At 34.7% G+C, this 12,072-nt stretch overlaps 1 protein-coding gene across 6 annotated transcripts in view; it reads left to right on the top strand.

Annotated features, from left to right (window-relative positions):
- ATP8A (ATPase phospholipid transporting 8A1) overlaps positions 1 to 12,072 on the top strand; it is a 355,359-nt gene that overhangs the window by 263,297 nt on the left and 79,990 nt on the right. For all 6 annotated transcript variants that reach the window (XM_068351770.1, XM_068351769.1, XM_068351771.1 and 3 more), the window contains 5 exons: positions 1,130 to 1,315; positions 3,004 to 3,126; positions 3,412 to 3,726; positions 4,093 to 4,172; positions 7,974 to 8,069. In XM_068351770.1, coding sequence (XP_068207871.1) covers positions 1,130 to 1,315; positions 3,004 to 3,126; positions 3,412 to 3,726; positions 4,093 to 4,172; positions 7,974 to 8,069 — 800 coding nt within the window. The remainder of the gene's footprint in view (positions 1 to 1,129; positions 1,316 to 3,003; positions 3,127 to 3,411; positions 3,727 to 4,092; positions 4,173 to 7,973; positions 8,070 to 12,072) is intronic.

Below are 12,072 nucleotides of genomic sequence, written 5' to 3'. Positions count from 1 at the left end.
TCAAAGGCCTCATGATTAACTCAGTCAAAAGCAGCACTAAAATCAAGGGCAATCATATGAGCTTCCTAGTCACAATTAAGGTATTTCTATACAGAATTGGCTTAATGAAAGCCAAATTACAAACTAGGGAGTAGATGACTAGCTTCAGCAAACCTAATGAGATGTTTTGCCAAAAGACGTCAAAAAACTTGAGATATGGAAATTAGGCGGCAATCGGCTGGACCTGAGCTACCACAAATGCATTTACCAATTCTCCAACAAGTGCTAAAAGAACCTCTTCTTATTAACTTGGTGTAAATGAAAGATATCTTAGGAGCTAAGAAATCTTCAGTCTTTATATAAAACAAAGAAAAATTAACATTGGAGTTACGCTTTCATACGCATCAAGGTCTGTCAATAGAGCTTTAATTTCAGGAGATTGAAAAGCTAAACTAGTTATTTTAGCCTCAGGAAAATAGGGATGAAGAAGATCGAGTTGCTCATTACTCTGCTTACTGTCAAACACATCAGCCAAAAGGGTTGCCTTTTCCTTTGGACAATGAGTGACAGAGCCTGTGAGTTTGCATTACAAATTAGTTTATTGAACTACTTTATGAATTGAATAAGGGTTGCATTAACAATTTTTACTTTTTCATGGTCATTCCATTAAACAGTTGACAAGCTGTGATCTAACTCACAAAATTGTCCCTACGAGAGTTAAAGAAAATGTAGATCATGATCGCCCAAAAACAATTCCCTTTCACTATTTTTAAACCAATAGAATCAAATAAAAACAAACAAAAAAACGTAACAATCTGGAGCACTCGTCTTTATTCAACCAAGTTGAGTTAAAAACTGTAGAAAACGATACGACATGCACAGCATGTTCTTATCGGTAGATGCGAGTAGGTGCCATTGCTTTGCTAGAGACATAAGTATATTGAAAGGAAAGAAAACAGGAGTTTTTTTCCATTTTTAAGGGGTAACCTCGACATATCAAGCTTCCGGAGATGAAAGCATTTATGAACATCAGGAGAGGTTCAAGGATATAAATTTTAGTGAAATTCCATTTTCTTTTAAAGCAGGATGATAAGTAGCTTTATATTTTATTTCAGGAAACCTTGAAATAAGTTTTTTTTCTCTCTTTCAGTTCCGATTTTTGGCCAGACTACTTTTTGTCCATGGCGCATGGAATTACAGTAGACTCTGTAAAGTTATTTTGTATAGCTTCTACAAAAATATATGCTTATATGTCATCGAACTATGGTGGGCAGCGATGTCTGGTTGGTCCGGTCAGGTGATATTTGAACGATGGAGTATAGCAATGTATAATGTGGTAAGTTACAAAGTTTTATTTGTTGCAAGGATATTATATAATCTTTTTAAAAAGCTTAGATTGTAAGTTATGGAGTCTGATGAATCTATTTGAAGCTGTGAGTAATTATAATACCATAATCATGGAAATTCAAACAGTAGATAAATGCTTGAGAGGTAGTTGAAACTGGTTGAATATTTTAAGGGTAAATGCCTTCCCAGGTCAGTACATAAATTTGAAGTGAGTTTAGGGTTTTTAGGGCAAAACTTTGTCATGCTTAGATATACATTCTTGTACTGAACCACATACAACTACACTTGATCTTTTATTCTTGTTTGGTTAATGTCCTATTAGAACAGTGTCACTATCTTTTTGTACTATAGACTCTAGAACAACACAAACTTGATAATCATTGAGATGAAGATTTATGGACAGAGTAGAGGGCAGGGAGCTTCTTTTACATCAAACTCCATCGGGGAAAAGACCCATTAAAATGTTACAAGATGGTGTATTTAAAAAATTATGTTTTCTATAAAACTTAAGGAGCCTCCACATCATAGACTAAACCATTCTAAACTAAAGATATGTTTTGTGGTCAATATACTAATAAAATAAGGGCATTTAAAATTTCCATTACTGTAGGTTATTTACAATCCTTTCAACCTTCATTTGTAGTTTTTTTTTTCAATCATTCTACTAGGCTCTTAAGCTTTCAACTATTATCATCATCATCTCTTTGTATGCCTATTGACACAAAGAGCCTCTCTGAAATCGAACTATTATAGGTTCTTCATTTGTTTGTAGAAAAAAGTATATTGTTCTTGTCCTACAAAGATATAGAAACCTAAACATGAATTTCTATTGATTTTTTATTGTGATATGTTCCTATGGCTCCCAGATGCATTGGTTTCTACTTTTGGTTTTTCATCAGTTGCCATGTCTTCTACCTAGTAATCCAAATATTTTTTAATGTTACCATTCAGAGTTTCAGGAAATAACTGAAAATAGTTATTAACTAATCTGTATATACACAAAAATTCTATCATTCATTTAATTGACCTTTATTTGTGAGCCCATTGAATCCAGGATAAATATTGAAAAGGTAACTACATAATCAGTTCACAATATAAATCTGAAATGACAATCTGGGGACTAAATGCAAGGTTAAGTCTGACTGTCTGGAGATCAGTTGAAGAATGTAGACGTCAGCCTCCACTCTGGAGTGCTAAGAATAATAAATTTTTGTCTCTAATTCAAAATCATGTAATGAAAGGCCTTTATCCCAATAGTTCCCTATCTTACCCTTTTTTTCCATCTAGTTATTCAGCTGTAAATTTCAAGTACTTAGTAGAGGACCTCGTTACTTCATTTCTTACACCTTTGTGCACTTTTCCTCATGAATTCATGACTATATATATGAAAATAGACTAAGTTATGTTGCTTTAGTAAGAGTGGTTTAGCTCAGAGGATGGTAGGGGCACTAGTCTGCATAGGAGTAAACCAAGTCTCACCTTATTTAATATTTCTGACACAACTGTGTGGGGGTGAATATCCCTTAGATGTATTATCTGAAATGTTAGCACTTTGCTCTTGAAAACAGATTTGATTTTAAGTGTCTTGTTACTGAGTAGCTTGAAAGTTATCTAGGGTTTTATTGAATTTTTATTGAAACCTTAAATATGTTTTATCAAGTGTTTTCTCTTCCGTAGATATTTACAGCAGCACCACCCATGGTCATGGGTATATTCGATCGTTCATGTAGTGCAGAAACTAGAATGAAATATCCCGAATTGTACAGAGAGTCACAGAGTGGGGCTCACTTCAACTGGAAGGTACTGTATTGGAAAAGATTTTTCCAATTGCTTAAGGTTATGAGCTTAAAGTTGTTTTGTTGACTAATCCAGGTCAGCCAGATTAGTTGTTACAAGATAAATCTACAAAAAAAGAATATTCTGGGAGGATAGTGTGTAATACCATTAAACTGTTATTTAATGTTCATGATTCTGGGATAGAAATTTGGGATATGGAATTTTGAATATATTTTATGAATTTGTGTAATATAATTTTTTATTTGTACTGTATTTATCAAATCTAAACCATTTTTTTCTAACCCATAGGTGTTTGTATGGTGGGTGTTCTTAGCCTTATTCCATTCTGTAATGGTATTTGTGCTGCCGTATCTATTTATGACACAAGACGTTGCCTGGCATCATGGCCTGGTGGGAGGTTACCTCATGGTTGGTAACATGGTGTATAGTTACGTAGTTGTAACTGTGTGTCTCAAGGCTGGTTTAGAAACAGATGCCTGGACCTGGGTAACTCACGCAGCCATTTGGGGGTCTATCGCATCTTGGTTCGTTTTCCTGTTGGTGTACTCAAACTTCTGGCCGATACTGCCCATCGCTCCAGAAATGACTGGAATGTATCTTCAGGTAAGACTTGCACTTGTAACAGACATACTATATATAATGAAAGAGAGGGGAATAAATATTGACAAGTCTGCACATTTAAAGGTAGTTCATCAGATGAACATTTTGGGGATCATGTCTAAAAGGATTTGAAACACTATTTTTATCATTTCATTTTATTAGCACTATCAATAGATATTTTATATATTATTTATTAACCTTTCCTCAGATGTAAATTAAACTTGAAACCACTTTGCTCTCACCCCCCAAAAATGTTTTAGATGAAAAAATGGAAGGTTTCTCTTACATTTTTTTTATTACATGAAATGTATAGTTAAGGAAATTTAATTTGTTGTATACCAAAAAATATATATTTTTTAAACTTTTCAGGTGTATTCATCTCCAGTATTTTGGTTTGGGCTGATTCTTGTACCTGTGGCATGTCTACTTCCAGATGTATGTGTTAAAACGTAAGTAAAGTGTCATTTTTAGTTGTTTTAACTGGATATAAAGTAATGCTATATAGAATTTTGAATTTTTTTTATATAAAGAAATATATCAATTCTTCTAATATAGAATTCAAATGGAAATGCCAGCCACAAGAAATGAAATATGAGTAGTAATTTATCTGAAAATTTTCATTCCCTTAAAGCCTAGAAGCTTTGTTTTTAGTATTCCATTCTTTGGATGACAAAATATAGATGATCTTTGATAGTTACTCACACTTACATAAATAGAAAAGATTATTAATTAATGTCCTTGGTTTTGAGAACAGAAAAATTTGAATATAATTGACTGCGCATATTATTATCTACAAAACGGGTGTAGATTTGATGTAGAAAGAGTATTGAAGATTATGACTGAAATCATTAAAAAAAAAACTTGGAAAGGGAAGGGCTCTGGTCAGCTTTACGATCAGCTTTACAAAATGTGACGTTACTCAATGGTCTGATGAAACTTTTTATAGATACCAATAAGAATAATCTTTAAAAACTAAATCTAAGAGGATCAAAATAAGAAAAGAGACATTTGCAAATTCTTTGACATTCATTTTCTCTGAATAAGTGTGGAAATGACATGCTATTGGTTAATCATACTTAGGTTTTTTAAATTGCCAGTTGATTTTTGTATTCTGTTCAATGGCACATTGGGTATGCATTTTCTCTGCATATAGATTTGGTGAATTCTACTTGTGTATTGCTGTACTATATAAAAGAATTACTAGGGAAAGTTTAAGAAATATGAGAGAAAGACCTAAGGAATTATAGCAATATTGATTAAATAATAATTCATAATTATCACTTATATATATGTAATATTTAAAGGTATTAAAGAAATACAATGTTTGCAGACCTGGATGTAGAACCAGGTTGTAGGGCAAGCTTTACTTTATATAGTAACTTTGCCTGACATACATTTACCACTCCCATATCTTGTCAGCTTTTTACACATAGTGAATGCGAAGATTAACAGTAAGAGCAGTGACAATGATAGCATACATCAAGTCCCAAAGATACAAAAGATATGATTTCCTAGAGTGGGTTCTCATGTTGAAAAGTTTTTAAGTCCAACGTGATTAGGCTTAAAGGTGTCCAGCTCATAATCTCCCATCCCTTACCTTACCCAAACTCACTATTACTAGTGTAGTAGTCTCTTTTCATAGGTATCAAGAATTTTTACAGCTATTAGTGAATGACAAAAAGCTTTTAGAAATTAAACTAATCAATTTTGATTTGATTTTCCACATGAAGGAAACTTTAATCCTTTTTAGTTTAATGCTCACATTAAAAAGTCTTGAAGTTGAAAGGGCTTATGTATGGACTTTACACAAAGAGAAAAAAAGTTCAAATACATTCTTTTAAATCCTACTGGGAGGGTAGACCTTACTGCTTGATGACCATCATAATGTAGGTTGAATCAGAGACAAATATTCTCGAGCTGCTGCAAAGCTAGAAAACATTTTGCTAAAAAAGTTGAAGGCGCAATAAACAAGTATCGCTTTAGTCTAGGCTGCAGTAGAGGACGTGGAAGCAGAACGAGAGCTATGATAAAACGTAGAAAACGTAATTTGATAATGTGAAAAAAAATTGGGGAAGGTGGTGTGTGGTTCGCAAGTATTTTCCTCTTAAAAAATATGGAGCAGGGAATCCAATATGCCATAAAATACCAAAGAAATATTGTCTTCCCTGTCCCAGGCCTAGTATATAAATCTGCCTAGCACAGGCGCAGTGTGTATAAAGGAGATCCAGTGGTTCAGATAGATTCTATTGAACCCTGTTACAGCTCCTCCAATGCTGAAGTTCGTCAGGCAACAGTAACCCATCATCACCAAGAACCAATGATAATACAGGAGACAATACTTTGTCCTCAGACACCATCTTAAGTGGAATAAGACTCATATGTCCCCCTTTCCTGCATGATTCTAGGATGGTGGGAGGGTTTTGGGGACCACACAAAAATTGGCATTCCTTGTCAAAACTCCTTTTTGGGGGTTAGTATGCTGTGTGGTCCCCAAGGACTAATACCAGATCAACATTAGAGTAGACTCGTGTACTATAATAAATACTTCATCTAGAACCAAGCAAACGCCCAGTTCATGTGTAGTTAGTTATTTTATTGACAAAAGTATACAATAATTAGTACAAATTTGTCCACAACGTGACATAATACAAAATACAGTATAAAATACACAAAGTAAACAAAAGAAGAAAACTAACAATTTCAAGAAACTCTCAACATAGGAGAAGATCCCTGGGGAAGGACCTAGATGCCTATCTTTGTCCCTCTGCTAAGGGCCTCCATTCTACCCTTTTTCCCCTTGTAAGGGCCGTGAATGAGCCTAGTACCACAGACACTTGTTGTACTGTTGAGTTTGTTTTACGTAGTGTTTTATAAACACCCTTTGCCCAGGCCAACCTGTAAAGCTCTGGCTATCCTGAAATTGCTATTATCCAAAAATACCAATAAGGGAGCAATTTTTCTCACTTTGCTTTAGCTATGGGGAGAGGATCAGCTTTTATGACAAGGGAAGTTATTAGAATATGTATAACTCCTGTAGAAATAAACTAGTTTGTCTAGGTATTTTGAAAAATACCTCCTGAAGATGTGGCTTTCAGCAGATATGATTGCAGGGTAGCCACCAGACAGAGGTTACCCTCCCCAAGTTTTAAAGATATAATAAAACTAGTTTTTTATTTCTGGCCAACGTTATAAAAGAAATAGTCTTGTGAAGAATATCTTTAGAGAAATAATACAATTATTAAATTTTGTCCAAAAATCTAAACATTCTTATCAATGGACTAGGATACTGAAGTGGTTGGTAGGAATAGTTGTAGAGCAAGTGACCGAGTACTATAACCTCATTGAACATAAAGGAGTTAAATCCACATTATGACAAGATTGTTGGTAAATTAAGCTTCCCAGTATCAAAGAGATGGACCAGAAGAGAAGTAAAAAGTTTGAATATATCTGGCAAAAAGACATATGGGAGTAGTTGGGTCTTGTTTTTGCATCATTATTGAATTTTTAAGTAATACATTGCTAAGAGTTGTTGATAGGCACCATAGTAACTATAGGAATGAAATATGTTCCTCAGGTAAGTGTTCTTGGCCCATTACTTTTCATACTGTATACTCGTAACATGTGATTGTGCCTGGAAAACAAGCTTGTTGCAAATACAGATGATGTTACTCTTTCTAAATCAGTTCCTTCACAACTCAGGCTGCATGTAGTGTTATTTTGTTATAGAACAACATATTAAGGTTTACAGCAATCAAATATGTTTTGATAAGATGTAAGGATTATAAAATCACTAGACATTATATATTTAAAGGACCAAAAAGGAGGGGGTGGGTTAAAAAATGAAAACAAGTTAAGTTATAGACTCAGATTTTCCATGTAAATAAAAACAATTTATAGAGATCCTTATTGAATGCATTCAAGCTGTGTTTTAGAATTGGTCATTATAAAGTATAACTTTTTACAACGATGATGATAAGCTCTCTTTTGAGGTCAAGTTTCTATAGGGACTGTTAGTGCATTTACATCTTTAATCCACTGATAATTGTAACTGTCTTTATAATTACACATAAAATGTATGTGACAATGCAGTATGATGGGTTGGTAGGTATGGAAAAATTTTGCTCTTTAAAAAGATTATTTCATAAAGTGTCATTATAGTATAGTTTTTGTGTTGAGGTAATTTTCTATATGTAAAGTAATGCCATTGCATATAGCTACAGTAATTATGTTGATCATTCCTTACATTTCAGAATCAGAAACACGGTACACAAGAGTTTAACTGAACAAGTGCGTGAGAGTGAAATCGACAACAGGGATGTATCTAAGGTCTTAGACACCAAACATAGGTAAGCAAAATATGCTTACCTGCACAAACCTCTCCTGTCCTGACTCACTGGGTCATGTACCAAGCCCTCGCTCCCTGGCCCTGCACCTACAGATAAATATTTCATCCATCCTGCCATCTTTTTTGGCCCAACCCACTAATTTAGGCTGAAAGTTTTACCCTCCTACATAGCCAACTCAACATTCAACAGGATCATCCCTCCCCCTTAATTCCATTAGGTCTGCCAACCTTCCCTCCTTCCAGACCTCACTGGCTGACTTATCCCACCATTAAGGTTTGAAAGAGAGCATGCTCGGCCCACAGCCTTCCCCTGTAAGTACAGTAGATTGCTGTTGTAGTAAACATTGAATAATTCTTGATTCCTAAGGAATGTTGATGGCTGTTTTGTGATGCCTTTTTGTAGACCATTGGTGATTTTTTAAACCAGTCTGATTATAGTGTACTATTTTCATTGGACTTACACTCAGTGGAATAAGTATAAACCACTAATGAACTTTAAAGTGCCAAAGCTAGCTGTGTAACTGTTAACTTCCCTAAAAGCAAAATCTTGTTCCTTTTTTGAAAAGGACTAGTGTAGTGAAAAGTGAGACAAATAATGACTCAGGATGCACTTCCTTTTTGCATTACCTAGTTTTTGTGTATGACTGCTTGGTAATTTGTGCATTGGAACACATTTGCTGGAAGGGAACTTTGATAAAGTTGCACAGAGATGTTTATCTCTCTTATATGTCATCTGTTTTGTCCTGAATGAAGTAAGCTTCATTTTAACATGGTAAGCATTGGATATCGACATGCCTCACTCGTGTTTTATGTTGTCACCGTTAAAGCATTTTGTGTAGCATCCCGTGTCTTGCAGAGTTGCATCTGTATTTGGCTCTTGATTTGATTTATTGACTAGTGCTTGATTTGGTGATGGGAAATTCTAAATGATATACCTTAGTATAGCTTTGAAGTTTTTCCCCAAGTACTGTATCTAGAATTGAGTAATACAGTATAGCAAAAGTAGAACTCTGAGACTTAAGAGGTCCCCATCTGTTAGCTATGTTTTATTCTCTATTTAGCTCCAAGTTAACATAACTATAATTCTATATTCATATTAGGATTGGAGATATTTCTGATTTGATATGCCTTGCTCCGCATGTTAAACTGAAGCATATGTTGATTTACCTAGGCACAAAATAAGTTAACTAGCCTATTTTAGCATGATTACTATTGTAGTCAAATTTGTAGAAACCCTTGTGCTTTTCCATTATGGTTTTTAATATGAAGTTCACTTTCATTCTTTTTGGATGTTAGTACGAAATAGATTAACTTTGTAAACAAGATGAAACATGTCCTTCATGTTATAATATTTTCATTTAGATTTGACCATAAAAAGTATCATTTCATTGCAGGAAATGCAGTAATTTTTAAAAGTCTTTGATAAGAGGTCAAAGTAAAGTACTCTGTACTTAATTATGTTGATAGTGAGGGTTTTGTTGTTATAACTTTTAGTTTCAAGTTGTTGTAGACTTTCTTGTTGATTTCAAGGAAGGGAAAAATGTACATTATGTAGGGATTTGTTTAGTTTTAGGTTATATTTATGAATGTTCCTGTGTACAGCTGAATCAACTTGTAAATATGTAAAGAAAAGTGTGTTATTAAATGTAGTGCTATTACAATGAAAGATTTGATGATAAAGCATATGATAAAATGCTATGTAAGGTATGATAGCAAAGGATAAATTTTTGGGAAAATATTTTCAAAAAGTGAATTGAATTATCAAGCTATTTTTTACCAGTTTCCATTTATCTCGAGCGTTGGATTACCTTTGTACGTTATGGTATTACTAAACTTTTAAGCATTCATTAGCATTTGAATAGTGTGACATCATTACTTTACTATTGTTTGTCAACTGTGCTTCGAATGAAAACGTGGTCTAGGAAAAGTTAAGTGGTAAAGTGATCAATCCTGTTTTTGTAGCAAACAGTTTTCAAGGGGAACAGTTACCATACTCCTCTAATGTTTTTGTGTATTCAAGAAAAGCTTGCTTCACAAAAGTTAAATGTTCAAGTAACACCAGAAGAGTTGAAGCTACAAAGGAATAGTTTCAATTGAAACAAATGCATTTAGGCCTTGATTCTTTCATTTTTATAAGCTTTATTTTGAAGTCTCAAGGAAGTGAATCCATCTTCATCACATTCAGTGCTATCGAGGAGGTTGCTTCACTGCAAATTCACTGAAATTAAAAAGGAATGATGACAGTACTTTTACTTCATAGTGTATTCTTACACATATTTGTGTTAATCAAGACAAAACATACCATGTTAAGATTGGGGCTGCATCTATAAAGAATATTTTTATAGGACTTGTTATTGTGTAAATACAGTATTGCCTTGAAGAATGTTTTACAAGAGCAATGTCTGCTGTTTTAGCCAAGTTTCTTGGATCTCATTCTTAAATCCCCTTTTGACGTCCTACAGTGTCTTGAGCTGTTGTTTTGCCATCGAACAGAAGTGTTTGGAAATTTATTCTTAGTCTTAAAGTCCGGATTCCTTGGACTTGTTGAAGTGTATTAAGGAACCAAAGATAGCTTAATGGAAGGCAGAAGAATGTTTATCATGAATGTAGTACTGTTCAAGATTTTTATATACCGTAATGTACACATTAAATCTTTTGAGTTGTGCATAGATTAGGTATGAACATTTTGATAAAAGTAGATTTTTTTTTTTTACCTATATAAGATTAAAGCCTGGAATAGTATTATCACATTTTTGTAGGCAAGGTAGAATCATCTCGTGATGTCATGTCGAGGACAGCCTTAGCATACACAGCTGCTTATACAGCCTTTTAAATACTCAATTCTTTTTTTTCATGAAATCAAGATTTGTCTAATACCCAACTGCACAATCAACATTTGCCGATAGATCTTGTTACAGCAAGTTGCTTCCAATTTGATTACTCTAACCCATTACGTAAGTATAATATACACACTAAGTCCCGAGTGAAAAACAATTTTATCAGTTAATTTCAAAATGTTCATGCTAATTAATGATAACAATTATCTAAGATTTCGTTAATTTAATGAGTTGGTAGGCCGACGTAGCATAGTAAATTTCTTATAATTGTCTATACATGTCGTTCGCTAGTTATCCAACTACCATATTTGATTTGGTCGCCATCTGTTCTAACAAGAGCGATCTGCCGGCTCAATTTTTGAGTCCAGAGCGATAGCGTAACGATGTAAGGCGACCAAGGGCGCTCGGGACTTGTGTGGTATCCTTCCTGTAAACCTCACCACCAGGAATCATCACTTTTGATCTTGCTGCCGGTGTGAGCAGACGTCCTGTTTACCTCTTCCGGCTTTTACTTATTTTCATTCAGCTAGGAAGCTTGCTTCTTAACAACAGTGCTTTCAACTCGTGATTGAGTATTCAACAACGATTGGACATTGATCGAACTTGGAGTCTTCATCAGACATGGACCAGATTGACCATCCTTCGACTTTAGACCGACCTTCCCATTGTACTTCATGCCGCAAGGCTAAGCTAAGTCGAAAATTTTCCTTTGATAACCACTCATTGTGTGTTAATTGTAGGGGAGTTAATTGTAACCTGACTGATGTTTGTGACGAATGTAACACTTGGTCTCTCAGTGAGAGACAGTTGTATGTTAATCATATGTCTACCTTGGCTAAGAAAAGACTTTCTAAGCAAAGACTTAGGGAGGGTTCAATGGATCGACTGGCATCGGGTAATCCTACTAGATCTTACTCGGTTGGCGAGGGGTCAGGTGAGTGTGACCGTATGTCAGTAATGTCTGAGGTGATAAACATGTCAGGTGAGCAATGTGTCCGGTCCCCTTCCCCGGTTGGACCTAGTGTAACAGGGTCAGTGACCCTTGAAGAGTGTGTTGCCGCAGCAGAAGAACGTTGGGGGTCTGAATTGGGGTCTGTTAATTCTAGAATTGATACCTTAGCCTCAGGTCTTCAGAATGTGGCCTCTCAATTAGGCACACTAACTACT

Source organism: Palaemon carinicauda, chromosome 28, assembly GCF_036898095.1.
Source record: "Palaemon carinicauda isolate YSFRI2023 chromosome 28, ASM3689809v2, whole genome shotgun sequence".
NCBI classification, from domain to species: Eukaryota; Metazoa; Arthropoda; class Malacostraca; order Decapoda; family Palaemonidae; genus Palaemon; species Palaemon carinicauda.
Note: the sequence above shows the minus strand (reverse complement) of the source record. Positions and strands in the feature narration are given on the sequence as shown.